The 22,083-nt window shown below is 44.0% G+C and overlaps 2 protein-coding genes across 6 annotated transcripts in view; both read left to right on the top strand.

Annotated features, from left to right (window-relative positions):
* LOC147122628 (janus kinase and microtubule-interacting protein 1-like) overlaps positions 1–22,083 on the top strand; it is a 546,134-nt gene that overhangs the window by 351,436 nt on the left and 172,615 nt on the right. The window lies entirely within an intron of this gene.
* On the top strand, positions 17,903–20,968 carry LOC147122629 (uncharacterized). The gene has a single exon (XM_086003614.1). It carries the CDS (start codon positions 20,141–20,143, stop codon positions 20,312–20,314), a length of 174 nt encoding a protein of 57 aa, XP_085859740.1. The 5' UTR covers positions 17,903–20,140; the 3' UTR covers positions 20,315–20,968.

Here is a 22,083-nt window from a genome sequence, read left to right as displayed (position 1 = left end):
CCTCAAATTTTCCCCAGGTTGTGTTTCTGGTCCGAATGTATTCTACCTTTTTATACTATCGCCATATGAGGCTGTGGGCTTCACTTCCAGGGTTAGTGATTGAGGCAGAAACTATGTCAACATTTAAGATTAGATTGGATAGGTGGATGAAGGAAATGGAACAAAGGGATATGGGAACAGAGCAGGGAAAGGTAATTGGGAGTAATTGCTCGCGTGGAGGTTAAACACTGACAGACTGGTTGGGCTGAATGGCCTGTTCGTGCGTTGTATTTTCTATGTATTCTTAGATATTTTCTGTCGTACCTTCACCACACAGACTGCAGCGGGGTTCAAGAAGGTGGCTCACCACCACCCTTGAGGGCAATTAGGGATTGGCAATAAATGCTGGCCTTGCCAGCGACGCCCACATCCCATAAACAAATATAAAAAAAATTCTGAGGCATAAGATAGGAAAGTACAAAATGCGTGTAATGCAGGTCCTTTTCATTTGGGAAAAAATACACAATGCATACTAAATTATATTTTGTAACCAACATTTAAAAAAAATTGTTATTTATAAAATTTGGGTTTAAAATATTGAAAGGGTGTTGGTAAAGGTATTAAAACAGTGATTGTCTTGTGAATAGGTTACTGTCTCCTAAAGCTTCATTTATATTCAGTAAATAGCAGCTGGCTCAGTTTTGAATTTAGTGAAACCAGCCAGGAATGGGCTGTTTTTGGTTGTTGAATTGTACCAGTACTGATTGCTGGCTTTATGCACTCCACAAGAATATCTTCAGTGTCATTAACCATAGAAAATCATTTCGCATTGATCCACTTAAACTCCACTCCTGGGCTGGTAGTTGAGACCTCATTTCCCTGACTTTGCATTCAAATGCTTGATTTTTGTTTGATCGTTTTCAGGATTGAAAATGCAATATGTTGATTAAAAAATTGGATATTTGCAGACATATGGGTTTCAAATAATGCTGTTTTCCCATTATTGACATGCTTTGCATTAGAATCATTATGGATCTACGTTTGCCTCCTTACATTATATTTAAAAGGAAGACACTGCCTGAAGTAAAATTTCCAAAGGATGCCCATGAGAGAGCACGTCATAAGGGACTTTGTTTTTCGTATCTTCACACTCTTCCTGTGGAAAGCAGTGTGAAGTAGTAGAAGGATTCGCAGTCTGATTAACCATCTGACAGGCTGCAATGTTCTTTCCAGCTAATAGAGTGGTTCATGCGAGACGGTGGGAGGGTTATATGGGCTCCCACAACCCACACCCACCAGACGTGAGCATCACCCCTGGATGTCAACCCAGAAGTAAGAGCCGGAGCTCTGATGTCCACTCGCTAGTACTGTCTACAGCGGGGTTTGAAGCTTACACCTTCTGACTCCTAGGTGGGCATGCTACTACTAAGCCAAGGGCCCACTCTCAAGGCAAGATTTTAATGCTGGATTGGTTTAGGACTGTGTGCACTCTGATTAATGCTAAAATATTCTCTACTCATTCAGTTGCCTCCAAATATCTTCTGTCTACAAACAGCTACAAAAAAAAAAGCCGAACTCCCGTCAAAATGATTCTCAAGGGAATGCTGCACACATTGCATCCACTGGATGTACAACTGAACAGACAGGTGAAGGCTGCCGCATGGATACGATTGAATCATTGGATGACCAGTAAGGATACATGCCTCCACTTCTGAACTTTGTCTCTGGAAGAAATCATCCAGTCGATCGTGGATGCATGGACCTACACATTGTAAATAGTTTTAAGAATTGCTGCATATCTGCCTGGATGACACTGAATATAATGTTCTGTGGGAGGAAGACAACCCTCAGTCTAACATGATGCAAGACGGCTATGATGATAACAATGAACTATGTGGCTGTGGATGTCAACCCACAATTGAGAGCCGTGGCTCAGTGAGTAGCACTCTCGCCTCTGAGTCAGAAGGTTGTGAGTTCACATCCCACTCCAGAGACTTGAGCACAGAAATCTAGGCCGACACCCCAGTGCAGTGCCGAGGGAGTGCTGCACTGCCGGAGGTGCCATCTTTCAGATGAGACGTTAAACCGAGGCCCCGTCTGCTCTGTGTGGACGTAAAAGATCCCATGGCACTATTTCGAAGAAGAACAGGGGAGTTATCCCCGGTGCCCTGGCCAATATTTATTCCTCAATCAACATCACTAATACAGATTATCTGGTCATTATCACATTGCTGTTTGTGGGATCTTGCTGCGTGCAAATTGGCTGCTGCGTTTCCTACATTACAACAGTGACGCCACTTCAAAAGTATTTCATTGGCTGTAAAGCGCTTTGAGACGTCCGGTGGTCGTGAAAGGCGCTATATAAATGCAAGTCTTTCTTTTTGGACACTGAGCACACCTTGAAGAGCCTCATATAAATTCAAGTTTCCAAGTTTTTTTACCATTACAGTTACTGTCTTTGTTGAGTAAAGGGTTGTTCCACTGTTCCTGAGTATATAATATGCACTTTGACTTTTTGGTGGCCGGTGGGGGGGAATGCATATTATACACATTTACAATAGTTTCTGATTACTGGTCCCGATTTTAACTCCAAGCGGGTTTTGGGCGGGTAGTTTGAACTCACCTGCTGCCCCAGAAAACAGGCCCAGGGTATTTTAACTCCCAGGTCTCGTTGGAATCGCATGGGCAGGTTTCACACCCGATTCGCTGACACTCTGGGAAGCATGCCCACTTACCGAGCGTAATTCCGGCGGGTCATCCAGAGGTCTCTTTAAAGCGGCAATGCATCTCTTCAAGCGAGGTTGCATTGCCTTTTGCCTGATTTTGCTGCGGAATGCTGCAGGAAGAAAGAGCTTCCAAGACGAATCGCAGGCAATCCCCCAGGTTCTCGGAAGCCTCCCTGGAGGGCCTGCTGGAAAAGGTCAGGGCGAGGTGGGAAGTTGTGTCGCCGGCTAGTGGGAGGAGGATCCCCAAACACCAAGTGCACCAGGCCTGGCGTTAGATTATCAGCTCCAGGAGCATCACCCCCAGGACCTGGATTCCATGCAGGAATCTCTTCAGTGAGCTCTCTAGAGTAGCAAAGGTGAGTACTGCACTTCATTTCTCCCTCGCTCAATAACACATGGTAACTGCCTTCTTCCCCCCCTTTCTCCTCCCAGCACTCAACAATTCCCTCCTCTTCATCGCATCCTTCACAAGGACATGCTCTACCACTTCTCAATCTCATTACAAACACACTTGCCTCTTTCGTGTTCCCTTCACCGCAGCCACTAGCAGCATCCTTGCCTCCCTTTCTGGCCTTTAGCGGAATCACCAACCTCTCTCATGGCTCCTTCCTCACTTCACACACTTGCTTTCCGTTCAACACCTCCCCATCCAGATTCCATCTTGCTTCTACTCCCTCAGCATCTGCACGTCAAGCAGAAGCCTCACACATCTGCACTCTCCTTTTGTAGGAGACACTTACTAACTCTCACCCCCTCTGTAGTTCAAGACAGCGCACAACACAAGGGAGAGGAGCAAGACCAGGGAAGGACCATACAACATCATGAACCTCTCCGAGCTGGAGCAGAAAGCACCGAAAATCAGTGGCCCCTCCAGATATCAGAATGGGAGATTTCAAGGCTGAGGACTTCTCTAAACAGGGTCTCCGACTATTATTTGCACTCCTTCATAAACCTCTAAAAAACAGTCATGCAGCTTGACTACATCGCATTTACTTTGCGAGGAAAAATGGCAGTCGGTGAGTTTCCAGCGGGAATAGGGCGGTAAGTCCATGTTAACCGCGCACCTGTTCCCACCAAGAAGGTTGGGTTACAAACGAGGTCATTGAGTTGGTGTGCCACAGTAATTGTGCATGTGCTACTTCGCTTGGCTGACCAGGCTCTTATTTCTGTCTTTTACAAATTTCTTTGAAATAGTTTGACTTGCATCAGTAAACATTTTAGATATTAGACTAGTCACAGAATACTATACTGCCACAACCGGTGCAGTTTAGGAAAGTCTCAAAAGCAATTGAGTTGTGATTTTCTTTTTCAGAAAAGACCGGTTCAAGTTTGAGGTTGAGACCCTTTATTAGAAGAGACCGTACCTAACCGACACTTCGATTCAGCATTCCAGTGAGCGGTGCAAAGAGAAAGGCTCTCCTTTTTAGCCGTTAAAAGCTGCAAGACAAAGGGGGAAAAATTCAGTATCTCCCCATTTGGGGCGCCATTATCGGCCGTGCGCAAAGTTTAGCGCCTGGCGCTAATTATCGCCTCCGACAGCAAACTTGGCTTTTTTCGCCCCTGGAGGTGATTGGAGCGCTAAATCAGGCGCTTCACACCGGTCTTAAGGCGCAAATGCCGAGGAGCGAGGTGCTACCTCAGAGCGCGGGCGAAGCAAGGAAGAGCAAATCAAAATGAACCTGCAAAGTGCTGCTCAGTACCCAAAACTCCTTCACACAGCGTTGAATCTCTCCAGAAGTCTCTCTCTCTCTCTCAGAATGCGTGGTGCAAAAATGTCACCAACAAAAAAAAGCAGGAAGCGGTGGCCTTTAAATAGCGCTCCCCCAGTCCCTTCCTGACTGCAAAACGCTCCCCTCAACCTGTCGTTGCTAGCGGCAGGCAGTAAGGCAGGGGGCGCCACTCAATATCTGGTCCAGGGCACTACCGGGGCGTTGCGCACTCGACTGACGTCACGATCTGCCGGCGCAGGAGATCGTGGCGGTGGTGTTTAGCTCTGCCGCCAAATGTCTGGTTAATTTTGCGAGTGGCGCAATCATCGCCGCACCCGGGTGCTAGTTGCTTTGCATCCCATTAGTGCCCTCTTAAGACGCTAACAGGAGGCGCAAACCAACTGAATTTTTCCCCCAAACACTGCAAATGTAGACATGGCAGGAACACACGTTTCCTCAAATGGTTGAATAGTGCTAAAATGAGAAGCAGTTTGCTGTTTGATGCCAACATGCTGGTGTTTTTGAAGGTGGGAGGAAAGAAAAACTGTTCAGTCGGAGTTCAGTAGGTACATTTATTTTTTAAAAAGTGAAAAGCATCTTTTGATGACTAATTAATTCCACTGTTAGTATTGAATTTAGCCACTGTGTCTGACGGGCAGAAACTTCTTGTAAAATTAAGTTTAATTTGGAGTGCAATTTTATAATGCTTTATAAAATCTTTCTATTTGGTTATGTTTTAGCTCAGTGCAGTATTGACCTGAATGTGCGTGCCTGATAAATAAATGACGTGCTGCTATACTGGGAAGGAAACAAAACCGCAGATAGTACTTTCAACAGATGGAGGAAAATAATTGACATTATTTTGGACTGATGACTTTTGCTTAACATGCAACTAATTATTCTGGGGCTCTGAACACAAGTTAAAAAGAATGGAGAATAAAAAGACAGGAGGTGCTGCTTCATAGCCTCAGAGTATGTTATTCTGGTTACCTTCAAACAACAGTCGCTGCAGTTCAAAGTAATTAATTGTATGTGAAGCACTGAGATATTTCAGAGAGACATGATGAGGCATTATGAAAATGCAAGTCTTTTTTCTATCTATTCTGTTAATAATTCTTTAAAAATACAATTTTTATCCAATGGTAACTCAATCATTTTAAGTAGGTTACTATTTGTGTTACGATCAGAAAATCTAGGCAGTAGACTTTCCAATCTACTTCACGTAACCCATGTCAATTGTGCCTATTTTGTACAGCCTCTTAGTCTGTACACGGCTGGTACAGCCTGATTAGGCTTTTTTGCAGCCACGATTAGTGTCTGTTCATAGAATGCAGAACATTCTTTTCAGCTAAGTGCCGTGTTCCGCAATTCACGTTTTGATTTTTTTTTCTAATAATTTGCCTGAAATTGTGTGTCGTGTCTCGACAGGAGTCTATTACCATTTTTGTTAGGGACTTTAAAGCTGCTGGCTCCGACACAGCGATGATCGGGGTGATACTCAGGTTTTCTGGAACACGCGCAGTTTTCCCGTGGCCAGAGGGTGAAATTTCTGATTGAATGTAGAACTGATGCAAACTGCATGCAATTGTCCAGCACGCGATACAAATGTGACAGTTAAGAGAGCATGGAATTGGTTTTTTTGGGGTGGGTGGGGGAGGAGAATTGGAAATATTTATAAAAGGGGAATAAATAATACTGCACATCAGGAACTTTTGAATACCCATGTTTGTGTAATAAGGGTCCTGAGGGCGTTTGCTTATTTCCAGGAAAAGTCATGTGTTTTTTTTGTTAAGCTTCAAATTGATTCTTGCACACAGCTGGATAGAAACAAACTTTCTTTTAATATCGGAGTACGCAGTAGGTACAAGCCGACCACATGCTATGAAGGAAGATGAGTAAGATGCACCATGCTGGAAGCAACCTTTGGCAATAGATCTAATTAGACTCGTTTCAGCAGACTTCATTCCATACACAGCTAGTCTATCCAAATAAAATGACAGATACTGCAGAAGCCTTACAAGCGCTCAGTGTTACATTCACTCATTTTCTCACTAGACCCAGTCCCAGGACACTGAACACGAGAGGAGCAGCAAAGTCCTGGACCTTTTCCTGGAAAGGAAGAAGCCGTTTGAAATTGAATTTTCAATTACACCCGCGCTGCTTCTGAAAGTTATTGTCTGGAAACCGAGTGCATTTCTGTTTGCAATCAGCGTGCCATGTTTTTCCAGGTAGCTTCTCCCAAGTAGCCTCTCGGTTCTTTCTGGTTTCATTGCTGTGGCAGTGATCAGGATAAGGATAAGGATGGCCGGCAGGTGCAGCAATATAAGATGCCACAGACCTTTTGGCTACAGGATAAATGAGCTCTGCTCATTGTATTTAAGTTACCCTAAATTTCCTCAACACTGCATCTGAGGTGACCACGATATAATATCACAGAATCACAGAATCACAGAAACCCCACAGTGCAGATAGAGGCCATTTCAGCCCATCGAGCCTGCACCGACACTTATCCCATCCGATCCCCGTAACCCCTACACCAACACATATCCCACCCTATCCCCGTAACCCCACGCATTTAATCCCCCTAACACTAAGGGTCAATTTTTATCATAGCCAATCAACTTAACCCGCACATCTTTGGACTGTGGGAGGAAACCGGAGCACCCGGAGGAAACCCACGCAAACACAGGGAGAATGTGCAAACTCCACACAGACAGTCACCCGAGGCCGGATTCGAACCCGGGTCCCTGGCGCTGTGAGGCAACAGTGCTAACCACTATGCCACCGTGCTTATTAGATATATTTCCATTTCCATAGTACTACATTTAGGTGTCAGCCTAAATGCAGTGCTAGCACTCTCGCCTCTGAGTCAGAAGGTTGTGGGTTCAAGTCCCACCAGAGACTTGAGCACATAAAGCTAGGCTGACACCCCAGTGCAGTGCTGAGGGAGTGCTGCACTGTCAAAGGTGCCGTCTTTCGGATGAGACGTTAAACCGAGACCCCATCTGCCCTCTCAACTGGACGTAAAAAGGCACTATTTTGAAGAAGAGCAGGGGAGTTCTCCCCGGTGACCCGGCTAATATTTATCCCACAACCAACACCACTGACTGTTCATCATCACATTGCTGTTTGTGGGACCTTGCTGTGTGCCAACTGGCTGCCTGTTTCCTACATTACAACAATGACTACACTTCAAAAGTAATTCATTGGCTGTCGAGCGCTTTGCGACATCCTGAGGTCGTAAAAGGCACGATATAAATATTCAAGTTCATTCATTTTTTCTTACATTGAAAACCGCTTCTACACACCTGACATTATCGATGTTGATATACAGCCCATCCACTAACTTTAAACATTTTAGCTGCTAAAATGAAGGGGAACAGCTTTAAATTTCTTACCCAAAAAACTTGTTCCTGGCATTGCATTTATTAAAGTTGGCTTATCTCTTGCCTGGTCACGGTCTAATAATTTGTTTGAATCAAATAAATGCCACAGATGGCAGTTTAATGAATTAGGTGATTGGAGTCAAATTTTAGCCGATTCTTAAAAACTAAATTTTGCTCTCTTTCGTTCAAACATGCAGCAACACGCTCGCAAAATTGTGTAGCTGTTGAAATTATTTTTGTGTATTTTTCCCCCTGTGAATTTGTTGGCATCTACTCCAGTTACATGGTCATATTAATCATATCATTTTAATGAATCTGTCATTCCCCCACCAGTGTGGGGGATTAAAGTGGAATTTAAGGGATGTAAACAACTGTCCCTCAAACAATTTTTTTTAACCCCCCTTCTCTTCAGTCTCCTAGGGCCATGCACGGGTGATAAAGAAACAACCTTTTTCCACGTTTCTGCCAGTGACTCGCTCATCCAGCTGCTGTGAGCTCCAGAAGAGCAGCTTCTTTTTCTTTTAAAATAAACAAAATCATATTCTTCTCCCCGAGATCAGGAACTCGGTTAAACCTGTGCACCACCCTGTGCTTCTGCTTTGTGGCACCATGTCACTGGCTCCAATAATATTTATTAATGTCGAGAATTGGATCCAGGGATTTGTCCGTGTTGGGACTGGTAGCTTTCCAGTTTTTGAAAGGGAGCACGGGGGGGGGGGGGGCGGTGGGGGTGGGTGCGGGGAATGAACGCCGTTGCCAGAAAAAATGGCTTTCAAACAAGTATATGTCCTAATATTTGGTCGCAATTTCATTTTGAAAATATACCATCAGCCACAAGGCCCCAGTGCCTTGAGGATTGCTATGCAGAAAGAAAAAGAAAAAGTTGCATTTATATAGCTCCTTTCACAACCTCAGGACATCCCAGATCGCTAGTGTAGTCACTGTTGTAAGGAAGGGAAATGCAGCAGCCAATTTGCACACTGCAAGATCCCCCAAACAGCAATGAAACAATGACTAGAAAATATGTTTTAGTAATGTTGGTTGGGCAATATTGGCCAGGACACCGGGGATAATGCCATTGCTCTTCTTCAAAATAGTGCAGTGGTGTCTTTCACATCCACCTGAGGGGGCACACAGGGGATCGGTTTAATATCTCATCCGAAAGACACCACCTCCTGCAGTGTAGCACTCCCTCAGTACTCCACTGGAGTGTCAACTTAGATTATCTGTTCAAGTCTCTAGATTGCGACGTGAATCCACAACCTCCTGACTCAGAGATGAGAGTGCTACCCACTGTACCTAATGAGTGGAATGACATTATTTCGATCTTTTGTCAGATTTGAGAAACAATTGGTGATAGTTCAACAAGTGAACAAAAAGAGTGTTTTCTATTGAAGTTTGAGGGTAACTCGAGTGTCCCACTGGTGGGGAAAGAGTACTTGGTTCTGATCCTAATTGTACGTGGTGGATGCTAATAAAGATAGATTCCTACGAGTGTTCCCTTTGGTCTTTGAATGTGAAGTACCTTCCATACACCATAAATCAACATAACTGGCTATGTCCTTTGGACTGAAAACTACTTGTATTATTCAAGAATTACTTTACTCTATAGATTGTTGTGCTTGGGTGCATGTCACTTCATTTCTGATAGGAAAGTTACTAAGAATGCCCTTGAGTGGCCTGCCTTTCATACAGCACAGAAGGCAGAGTCTCAACCATAATGCTTCAGCATTATGACACCACTAATGGGTGAAAGACAGTTCATGGGACCTAATAGTGCATGTTATAACTCCAAACATCACTTCTGAAATTATATTAGACATTGTATTATGGTTCATAACATTAACATTATACATGTTGGGCTGAATGTCAGTTTCTGTTCATGAATTTGATTGTGTTTTATAGTTAGTGGTTTCATCTAAAATTGGTGAAACGTTATGAACAAAACAAAAATCCAAGTATCTTTCCTAATCGATAGGGGGGAACATGAGAATGTGATAAATCAGCTCAGATTTAGCATCTGATTTTATTTTCTGAGCTCTGTCCAGTAATACTTTAGATTTCTGATTAATAGTAGTTTATTGTGCCTGTATTGACTTGTTTCCCTATTCAGTACAAGTCAACAACGCCATTATCATTTTATTGTACAACTACCAGGATGGTACAAGGCAAAGTAGATGGGCCTTTGTCTTTTTTTTCCCTCTAGCAATTCCTATGTTCCCAAGTGTGCGGCATCCTTCTTCTTCAGCCCGCAGTAGTGTTGTGAGGTGCTGATGTAATTTAAACTTTGTTAATGTGGTTCCAATGCTCTTAGTCACCATGAGACTGTAAAGCAAGTGCACTGAAAAATTCCATTTAAAATATATTATGAACAGGATGTAATGATGAGCAGTAAAATTACATCCCTCGAGTTATCTGCAATATTATTCATAGGTGAACACTACTGATGATATAATATAGGAGTGGTACTAATGTGAAGAGTAACTCTAGTTATTATCACAGGTGCTGATTAAAGGAAAACATCTACGATATTGGGCCTGTAGTGTATACATCCTTACACGAGAGGGGAAACATGGAGTTTTCTGTTAGAACAAAGCCCATGTTGAGATTGCATCACTTGTAACTATATTTAACAAGAGGGAAGGGAGTAAATGGTAAAGTCTGGGGCGGGAGTGGGGCCTGAGGCTGGGGAGGGGTGTGGTGCTATGGTAGTGATATTGAAAGGAAGAACTGAGGGAAGGACAGCATTTCAAAGGGGAGTAGTGGATGGGGCATTCATCAGGAAGGAGAGAGGCAGGATAAGTAACAAGAAAGTTGAGCAAAGCCTGTAAATCGGGAGCTCAAGGGACAGTAAGGTCAAAGTTGAGGCTGGGTGGGAATGACAGTGTTTGGCTGGGGACTGCTGTCGAGTGTGGGGAGGGAGCAGGGAAGTCCAAGAACTGGGGTTGCCCAATGGCTTTTGGGAATTACAGTTTGGCTGCTTAGTTATGTCTCATCAGGTTCGTGGTAAAATTGTTCTCCTTGTAATTGGTCAGAAGCTCATGGGGTACGGTAGCTAGTGATTATGTTACTGGATTAGCAATCCAGAAGCCTGGACTAATGATCCACAGACATGAGTTCAAATCCCACCATTGTTGTAAAAACCCATCTGGTTCACTAATGTCCTTTAGGGAAGGAAGCCTGCCATCCTTACCTGGTCTGGCCGATATGTGACTCCAGACCCATAGCAATGTGGTTGACCCTTAACTGCCCTCTGAAATGGCCTAACAAGCCACTCAGTTGTACCAAACTACAAGGACTGCAGCAGATCAAGAAGGCAGCTCACCACCACCTTCTCAAGGGCAATTAGGGATGGACAACAAAGGCTGGCCTTGCCAGCGACACCCACATCCCGTGAATGAATTAAAACTTTCTTTTTTTACGGTTGCTTGGCTCAGAATGTTGGATCTCAACTGAGGGGGCAGGGCTGTGAGACATCAGGGATTTTCATGAGGTCTGGAGAGGGGGTGGGATGAGAGGGATTGTTGGACTGGCAGTTGATGGGTAAGTTTGATTGTTTTTTCAGAATTTGTGTGTGTTTATATTATGTTATGAACTTCAGGATTTAATTTCTGTGGGATTGTCCCGATCGGCTTGACTTCGGTGCAAGATCCATGTCGGCCCTGGAGAAATGGCGCTTGTACCATTAATTCAAATCTGAAGGAATGAGACTCCACACTTGTAAAAGTAAATTCTCAGTGCCAGAGAGGTAGTTTGGCAGTAATTAAGACTTATCGCGCCATTAAATTTCACTTACACTTGAATGGACAAGCCCCAAGTTTTTCTGCCGTGTTTAATGGATACCTAGTGGGTAAGTACTGCAACTTCATCCCCTGCCTTGTATGTGAATGCTAAGTCTCTTGGTGAGACACTGTTCATAGAATGGTTACAGCACGGAAGGCGGCCATTCGGCCCCTCTCTGCAAGAGCACATCAGCTACCCCCACTCCCCCACCCTTTCCCTGTAACCCTGCAAATTTTTCTCCTTCAAGTACTTACCAATTCCCTTTTGAAAGCCATGATTGATTCTGCCTCCATCTCCCTTTCAGGCAGTGCATTCCAGATCCTAACCACTCGCTGCGTAAAAAAGTTTTTCCTCATGTCACCTTTGGTTCTTTTGCCAATCATAGAAACATAGAAGATAGGAGCAGGAGTAGGCCATTCGGCCCTTCGAGCCTGCTCCGCCATTCAATGTGATCATGGCTGATCATCCAAATTCAGTACCCTGTCCCTGCCTTGTCCCCATATCCCTTGATCCCTTTAGCCTCAAGAAATATATCCAACTCTTTCTTGAATATATTTAATGAACTAGCCTCCACCGCCCACCTTATATCGGTGTCCTCTGGTTCACGACCCTTCCACCAATGGGAACAGTTTCTCTCTACCTACTGTCTCGACTCATGATTTTGAAAACCCCTATCAAATCTCCTCTCAACCTTCTCTGTTCTAAGGAGAACAACACCAGCTTCTCTAGTCTATCCATGCAACTAAAGTCCCTCATCCCTGGAATCATTCTGAAATCTTTTCTGCACCCTCCAAGGCCTTTACACCCTTCCTGAAATGCGGTGCCCAGAATTGGACACAATACTCCAGTTGAGGCCAAACCAATGTTTTATAAAGGTTCATCATAACTTCCTTGCTTTTGTGCTCTATGCCTCTATTTATGAAGCCCAGGATCCCATATGCTTTTGTAACTGCTTTTTCAACCTGCCCTGCCACCTTCAACGATTTGTGCACATATACCCCCAGGTCTCTCTGTTCATTCACCCACCTTTAGTTTATATTGCCTCTCCTCGTTCTTCCATCCACAATGTATCACTTCGCACTTTTCTGCATTAAATTTCATCTGCCACGTGTCTGCCCATTTCACCAGCCTTCTTGAAGTCTATCATTATCCTCCTCACTGTTTTTGAAATTGTGCCCTGTACACCCAAGTCCAAGTTATTAATATACCAAGAAAAGCAGTGGTCCTAGTACCGACCCCAGGAAACACCACTGTATACCTTCAGCCAGTCCAAAAAACAACCGTTCACCACTACACTCTGTTTCCTGTCACTTAGCCAATTTCATATCCATGCTGCCAGTGTCCCTTTTATTTCGCGGGCTTCAACTTTGCTGGCAAGCCTATTATGTGGCACTTTATCAAATGCCTTTTAAAAGTCCATGTACACCACGTCAACCGCATTGCCCTCATCAATCCTCTCTGTTACCTCTTCAAAAACTATCAAGTTAGTTAAACACGATATGCCTTTAACAAATCTATGCTAGCTTTCCTTAATTAATCCACACTTGTCCAAGTGACTGTGTTAACTTTGTCCCTGATTATCATTTCTAAAAGCTTCCCCACTAATCGAGGTTAAACTGACTGGTCTGTAGTTGCTGGGTTTATCCATGCATCCTTTTTTGAACAAGGGTGTAACATTTGCAATTCTCCAGTCCTCTGGCACCACTTCCACATCCAAGGAGGATTGGAAGATTATGGCCAGTACCTCCGCGATTTCCTCCTCAACTTCCCTCAACATCTTAGGATGCATCCCATCCGGTCCTGGTGACTTATCAACTTTTAAGTACAGACAGCCTTTCTAGTGCCTCCTTTATCAATTTTTATCTCAGCCAGTGTCTCCACTACCTCCTCTTTCACTATGACTTTGGCAGCATCTTCTTCCTTGGTGAAGACAGATGGAAAGTACTCATTTAGTACCTCAGCCATGCCCTTTGCCTACATGCGTAGGTCTCCTTTCTGGTCCCTAATCAGCCCCACCCTTCTTCTTACTACCCATTTACTATTTATATGCCTCTAGAAGACTTATGAATTTCCTTTTATGTTAGCTGCCAATCTATTCTCATACTTACTCTTTGCCCCATCTATTTTCTTTTTCACTTTCCCTCTGAACTTATATTCAGCCTGGTTCTCACCTGTATTCTCAATCTGACAACTGTCATACGTGCAGTCAGAGAAATAAACAGTTTAAATCAAACATGGCCACAGTAAATAATAATTCTGATAGGTCTAAGAGCGTTAAAAAAACAAGCCTGAAGGCTTTGTGTCTTAATGCAAGGAGCATTTGTAATAAGGTGGATGAATTGGCTGCGCAAATAGAAGTAAACAAATACGATTTGGTTGGGATTACGGAAACGTGACTCAAGGAAGGCCAGGACTGGGAACTCAACATCCAGGGGTATTCGATATTCAGGAAAGATAGGCAAAAAGGAAAGGGAGGTGGGGTAGCATTACTGGTTAAAGAAGGGATTAACACAATTGTAATGAAGGATATTAGCTCTGATGAGATGGAATCTGTATGGGTAGAATTGAGAAATACTAAGGGGAAAAAAACGTTAGTGGGAGTGGTATATAGACCTCCAAACAGTAAGGCGGAGGTTGGGGATGGCATTCAAAGAGAAATTAAAGAAGCGTGCAATAAGGGCACAGCAGTCATCATGGGTGACTTTAATCTACATATAGATTAGGCCAACCAAATGAGTAACAATACTGTGGAGGAGGAATTCCTGGAGTGTTTACGGGATGGTTTCCTGGACCAATATGTCGAGGAACCAACCAGAGATCAGGCCATCTTAGACTGGGTATTATGTAACGAGAAAGGATTAATTAGCAATCTTGTTGTAAGAGGCCCCTTGGGTCGGAGCGATCATAATATGATCGAATTCTTCATTAAGATGGAGAATGAAGTAGTTGACTCGGAGACTAGGGTCCTCAATTTAAATAAAGGAAACTATGATGGTCTGAGGAGCGAGTTGGGTAGGATTGATTGGGGAATGGCACTCAAAGGGGTGACGGTGGATAGGCAATGGCAAACATTCAAAGACCGAATGGATGAACTACAGAATTTGTTCATCCCAGTTTGGCATAAAAATAAAACAAAAAAGGTGACCCAACCGTGGCTAACAAGGGAAATTAGGGATAGCATAAGGTCCAAGGAGAGGGCATATAAATTGGCCAGAAAAAGCAATAACCCTGAGGATTGGGAGCAGTTTAGGATTCAACAAAGGAGGACAAAGGGATTAATTAAGAAAGGGAAAATAGAATGTGAGAGTAAGCTTGCAGAGAACATAAAAACTGACTGTAAAAGCTTTTATAGATATGTGAAGAGAAAAAGATTGGTGAAGTCAAGCGTAGGTCCCTTGCAGTCAGAATCGGGGGAATTTATAATGGGGAACAAAGAAATGGCAGACCAACTAAATACATATTTTGGTTCTGTCTTCACAAAGGAGGACATAAATAACCTCCCAGAGATGCCGGGGAACATAGGGTCTGATGAAAGGGTGGAACTGAAAGAAATCAGTATTTGTAGGGAAATGGTGTTAGGAAAATTGATGGGACTGAAGGCCGATAAATCCCCAGGGCCTGATAATCTACATCCCAGGGTACTTAAGGAAGTGGCCCTAGAAATAGTAGATGCATTGCTGGTCATCTTCCAGAACTCGATAGATTCTGGAACGGTACCCATGGATTGGCGGGTAGCTAATGTTACCCCACTATTCAAAAAAGCTGGTAGAGAAAAGGTGGGGAATTATAGACCGGTAAGCTTGACATCGGTAGTGGGGAAAATGCTAGAGTCCATTATAAAAGATGTAATAGCAGAGCACTTGGAAAGCAGTGACTGGATCGGACAAAGTCAACATGGATTTACAAAAGGTAAATCATGCTTGACTAATCTACTGGAATTTTTTGAGGATGTAACTGGTAAAATAGATAAGGGAGAACCAGTGGATGTGGTGTATTTGGACTTTCAGAAGGCTTTTGATAAGGTCCCGCATAAGAGATTAGCATGCAAAATTAAGGCACATGGGATTGGGGGCAAGGTATTGACTTGGATAGAGAACTGGTTGGCGGACAGAAAGCAAAGAGTTGGAATAAATGGGTCGTTTTCCGAGTGGCAGGCAGTGACTAGTGGGGTACCGCAAGGATCGGTCCTAGGACCCCAGCTGTTCACAATATATATTAATGATCTGGACGAGGGAATTGGATGTAATATCTCCAAATTTGCAGACGACACAAAGCTGGGGGGGTGGGGGGTATGCTGTGAGGAGGATGTCGTGAAACTCCAGCACGATTTGGACAGGTTGGGTGATTGGGCAGAAACATGGCAAATGCACTATAATGTGGATAAATGTGAGGTTATCCACTTTGGTGGCAAAAACAGGAAGGCAGATTATTATTTGAATGGTAATAGTTTGGGAGAAGGGGAAGTGCAAAGAGACCTGGGTGTTCTTGTACACCAGTCGCTGAAGGTAAGCATGCAGGTGCAGCAGGCGGTTAAGAAGGCAAATGGTATGTTGGCCTTCGTAGCAAGAGGGTTCGAGTACAAGAACAAGGATGTCTTGCTGCAGTTGTACAGGGCCTTGGTGAGACCACACCTTGAGTATTGTGTGCAGTTTTGGTCGCCTTACCTGAGGAAGGACATTCTTGCCATGGAAGGAGTGCAGCGAAGATTCACCAGGCTGATACCTGGGATGGCAGGAATGACGTATGAGGAGAGATTGGGTCGATTGGGCTTATACTCACTGGAGTTTAGAAGATTGAGAGGGGATCTCATCGAAACCTATAAAATTCTGTCAGGCCTGGACAGACTAGATGCAGGAAGGATGTTTCTGATGGCCGGGGAGTCCAGAACCAGAGGTCATAGTCTAAGGATAAGGGGTAAGCCATTTAGGACTGAAATGAGGAGGAATTTCTTCACCCAGAGAGTGGTGAACCTGTGGAATTCTCTGCCACAGAGGGCGGTGGAGGCCAGTTCATTAAGTATATTCAAGAAAGAGTTAGATATATTTCTTGAGGCTAAAGGGATCAAGGGATATGGGGAGAAGGCAGGGACCGGGTACTGAATTTGGATGATCAGCCATGATCTCATTGAATGGCGGAGCAGGCTCGAAGGGCCGAATGGCCTACTCCTGCTCCTATCTTCTATGTATCTATGTATTTCTGCTTCATCTTACTCTATCTCTTTCATCATCCAGGGAGCTCTGGCTTTAGTTGCCCTACCTTTCCCCCTCGTAGGAATGTACCCGAACCATCTCCTCTTTAAAGGCAGCCCATTGTTCGATTACAGTTTTGCTTGCCAATCTTTGATTCCAATTTACCCAGATCTATTCTCAACCCACTGAAATTTGCCTTCCTCCAATTATGTATTTTTACTCTAGATTGCTCTTTTACATAGTTAATCTAAACTTTATGATACTGTGATCACTGTTCCCTAAATGTTCTCCTACTGACACTTGCTCCACCTCATTTCCTAGAACTAGATCCAGCAATACCTCCTTCGTCTTTGGGCCAGAAATGTACTGATCAAGAAAATTCTCCTGAACACACTTCAAAAATTCTTCCCCTTCTGTCATTTACACTAATACTATCCCAGTATACATTAGGATAATTGAAGTTCCCCATTATCACTCCTCTTTTGTCCTTGCACCTCTTTAATTTCCTCCTCTATCTTTCCCACTAGTTGGTAGTCTATAGAATACACCTAGTACTGTAATGGCACCTCTATTGTTTCTTAACTCTAATCAAATAAATTATTTCCTTGACCCCTCCAGGACATCCTCTGTCCCCAGCACTGTAACATTCTCCTTAACCAATACTGCCACACCACCTCCTTTCTATCCTTCCCTAAAAACCCTTATATCCAGGAATATTTAAAACCCAATCCTACCCCTTTTTTGAGCCAGGTCTCCGTTATTGCCGCAACATCATATTCCCACATGGCTATTTGCACCTGCAGCTCACCAACCTTATCTACCACGCTTCGTGCATTTACACACATGCACTGTAAACCTACCTTAGACCTTCTCGCTTAGTCTGACCCCACCCAATACCATACTATTTCTTACTCTAGTACTACCTGTCTCTCCCAATCCTTTGTTTCTCCTTTCTAATGCTACATCCTAGTGCCCATCCCCCAGCCAAATTAATTTAAACCCTCCCCAACAGCACTACCATCCTGGAATCATGTCTCTGGCCGCAGAAATGCCAGTCTGTTCCCCTAACTATCAAATCACATACCACTATTGCTTTCCTGATCTTGGTAACGTCCTGGAGTCCCCAAGTGGCACAAGATGTGCATTCCACGGGACTGAGGTGCCCTGCTATGCCTCAACTTAATAGATTAACTAATTTCACAGAAATAAACTCAAGACTTAAAAGAAGAACCACCACCAACTATGTATTCACTCATTTGTTTTATTCCCTTCAGCTCCTTTCCTTGTGCTTACATCATTTAGCTTGCTCCCTGACGCGCGCACTCCCTCCGGGATCTCGGGCCTACCTTTTTCTCCGGCCACTCCTCTCGCTCTCTCCTCCTTCCCCTTCTGCAGGGAATTCCCACTCTCACCAAATTCCCAACTAAGCACTGCATTTAGGATCACTCTGTGTATCAGCAGATACTGTTTACTTTTATACAGTTGGAGCCACACCCAAGTTACAAGTGCTGTCTTAGCTCCCCGCTCACAACAATTAGCACCTATTCAAGACAAGCCCTTACAGCTGACTGATATTTAACTGGCCCTGGCAGGCAGTTGCTGTTAACTACAGTTTTTAAAGTTCTCGGTTAAATTCAAAATGTTCAACTAAATTCCACTTTTTACAGCCAATACATCCAGTACTCATTCAGTACTTACCACAGATTCCCACTCTCTCCAAATTCCCAATTTAGCACTCTGTCTGGAAGCACTCTGTCTGGAAACACTCTGAGGTCGATTTTCCTGACGCTGTCGGGAAGAAGGCGGGACTACAACTTTCGGGTTTTAGACCCCCCTACTTCGATGTCCGGCCAATCCGCGCGATTTTCCCTTGATTGACCTTGTTGAGCCCGCCCAGCGGGCTCAGCAGGCCAATTAAGGGCCACCCGGCAACAGGTGACGTCACAGACTGCAATTTCATCTGTCAAGAGTTCTTGACAGATGAAATATCAGTGTTATTGAAGCTGTGAAACACTGACAGTTTGAGTTCTGACATGAGTCATTCTGCACAGATTCAGTTAGAACTCTCACCGGCACTCAAAGCTGAAGGCTGTCACTTTTCACAGATCGCAGTCGTTCAGCTTTAAGTGCCGGTTGAGTGATGGACTCCCGACGGCTACAGGAAGAAAGGCTGTTAAGGTAAGTACAGGTAAGTAAAAGTTCTTTACACACTTTAGACACACCAAACACACTTACCTTTGCACTCATGCACCCATTACTCACCTGAGCACCGACATCGCGATCCCTCCAACTCCTTCAACCCGACGGCCCACCTGCTCTAACCTGGTGTGGTTTGGAGCCATCGGGAATCCCACACGAAACCCCTCAAAATAGGGATTAGGCTAAAAACTGCCTGTTAACTACCTGTTAACAGGCAGTTAATTGGCACTAATCCCTTCCCGCCTGGTTTCGGCGGGTCCCAGTGCGGGGCGGGTACCCGCCGCCCCTGAAACTTGCGTGGGGCGGGGTTTTGGGCGGGATGGTGTCGGGACCCCCAAATTCGGGATTCCCCCCGAAACCCCGCCTGACGGCTCCAGGAAAATCGACCCCTCTGTCTAGAAGCACTCTGTGTGTCAGCAGTTCGAGCCAAGCTTGTGGAGGAACAGGGCAACTCAGACAACAGCTTCCTGATTTCCGCGTTTAACTGCGCACGTGCGGACGCCGGAATTTGCTGTCTGATTTACTCCTTAATAACGGTGAGCGCTGATAGCCACGCCATTATTCTTACTGCAAAATTCGGGCCAATATGGTAAGTAAATAGTGAAAGTAGAAATTAAGCAGATAGAAAGCAGAAAAGTACAAGGACTTCAATACACATACCTCACTCTGTAGGTTTGTGTGTCTCTTTCTTAGCCTATTAAGTTGCTCAAAGCATTCGACGTATGGAAATTTGGGTGCTTTCTTTGTAGTTTGAATGAGAAACATTGCCTGCAATCTTCATATTGCCATGCACATCATAGAATTAGCTGCTCAGATTCACTGGACTGATGCCTGGGAGATTCTGGTTCGTGATGTGAGTGCAGTTGTACAGAACCAGCAATGCCGACAGTGGGAGGAGGGGCCTAAAGACCCAGGAGGGCGTTCCATAAGAGCCTTGAGAAGTATTGGCATTGCATATGCATGTCATATTTCCTGGGTTTTCCTCCGAAGCAAACAGCACCAAAGAAGAGGTGAAAAGACAGACCTGAAGATTTTTGCACTGATGCTTGTTGTTTGTTCCTTTTTGTTACATGGAAGATTTAGTAATTGTTTTTCCGTCTTCCTCATATTAATGCCGGGTAATTAATGTTTCAGTAAGAGAGATTTCGCAAAGTATATCGAGCATTAAAATGGAATATTTGCTGCTAGTTCTGTATTTTTCCTGTTTCATCTGTTTGTGTGCTTTGGTGTGTCTGTATTTCTCTGGCTGCCAAGAAATGACTTACAAGCATGAAGGTAAGACTATCCTTCCAGCAACTGAGGATATGATTTTTTCTCTGATTAGCATAAGATACGGTTATTGAACTGATTGTACGAAACCCACAGAGCTTTGTGTGTGAGAAGGTTACACGCATCAGCTAGTTGTTCTACGAAACAATACCATCCTCTACTTTTTTTAAACGTCAATATGTTTCTGTCGGATTATAGTAGGAATGTTTTGACTGTAAGTACTGTTCTGAATTAGTGCGCTTTTAAAACATCCTTCCCCATTTGTACATTCTTTTTCTCTGGGGCTCAGTGCAGTGCTAGCAGCTCAGTTTGAATTTATTTTGCTGAAATGTATGATGTAAAAATGAATTAAGGAGGAAAAAGCAATTTAACTGTAATAGCAGTAACACCTTTAAAATGGGTAATAGAAATGAGCTTTTTCATCTTGTTTGACGTGAATGAAAGCCCCATGCGATATCTACTGCTTTTGAATTTAAAGCAGAGTCCATGCAGTGAATACAACAACCTGTATTTATATAGCGCCTTTAACGTATTAAAGCATTACAAGGCGCTTCACAGGAGTATTAAAAGACACAAAAAATTTGACACCGAGCCACATAAGGAGAAATTAGGGCAGGTGACCAAAAGCTTGGTCAAAGAGGTAGGTTTTAAGGAGCGTCTTAAAGGAGGAAAGAGAGGTAGAGAGGCAAAGAGGTTTAGGCAGGGAATTCCAGAGCTTAGGGCCTAGGCAACAGAAGGCACGGCCATCGATGGTTGAGCGATTATAATCAGGGATGCTCAAGAGGGCAGAATTAGAGGAGCGCAGATATCTCGTGGGGGGGGGGGGGGTGTTGTGGGGCTGGAGGAGTTTGCAGAGATAGGGAGGGGCGAGGCCAGGGAGGGATTTGAAAACAAGGATGAGAATTTTGAAATCGAGGTGTTGCTTAACCGGGAGCCAGTGTAGGTCAGCGAGCACAGGGGTGATGGACGAATGGGACTTGGTATGAGTTAGGACACAGGCAGTCGAGTTTTGGCTGACCTCTAGAATAGAGATGATTCTTGAAAAAAAATGAATCTCTGAGCTTTGCTGATGTGCATGTGTATTTAGAAATGCTAATCTCATCTGAAGTTGGCTAGTGAAATAGCAATGCTGAATGATTGATGTACCGTTGGGAGGAAAGTAAGGAACTACTGAGCCAACCTGCTCAGTCGCACCATTCATTTTACAGCATTCCTGGTGGAGAGAGTACTTGTCAGTGCATCCCTTCCCATCCCTCTCCTGGGTCTTTTTATGGAAAAGTGTTTAAACTTGCACTGTAGGGGAAAATCATTATTACAATTGCTGGTTGTGCCCTTGTGGAGACCTGACATCTCAGGTCAGGTTGACTTTCAAGTAATACTCAAGTTAACGTAAGCCTGGGGGGGGACTGGTCAACGTCAAGCTCCAATAAAACAGCTGAGACACAGTATTATTCAGTAGTGCTCAGCCTGTGACTGACCTGAAATGTTTCACCTTTCCTCTGTGTGGGGAAATGCCACCCCCTTACAGCATAGGCAACAAGAGGTCACCACCCCGTGAATTGTGGGTGTAAACTCCTCTATTTACACTTTGTGACACAGTGCACGGCCTTAATCTAATTATGAAAGCATTCTGTGAACTAGCAGATTGGGTCTGAAAGTTAAAAGTGCATCAGGGAAAAAAAAAGTGATGCAAAGAACCGATAAATTCGTTCTCAATTTAATTCTCTTGTGTCTAGGTGACCTTTCATTTCTGATACGTGGATTTGAATCAATTAGAAAGAACTTTGCAGCCAATGAAGTACTTTTGAAGTGTAGTCACTGTTGTAATGTAGGCAGCTAATTT

This window comes from Somniosus microcephalus, chromosome 2 (assembly GCF_052327205.1).
Source record: "Somniosus microcephalus isolate GS21.2 chromosome 2, FLI_Smic_1.0, whole genome shotgun sequence".
Lineage (NCBI taxonomy): Eukaryota > Metazoa > Chordata > Chondrichthyes > Squaliformes > Somniosidae > Somniosus > Somniosus microcephalus.
This window is presented reverse-complemented; position numbering and strand designations above follow the sequence as displayed.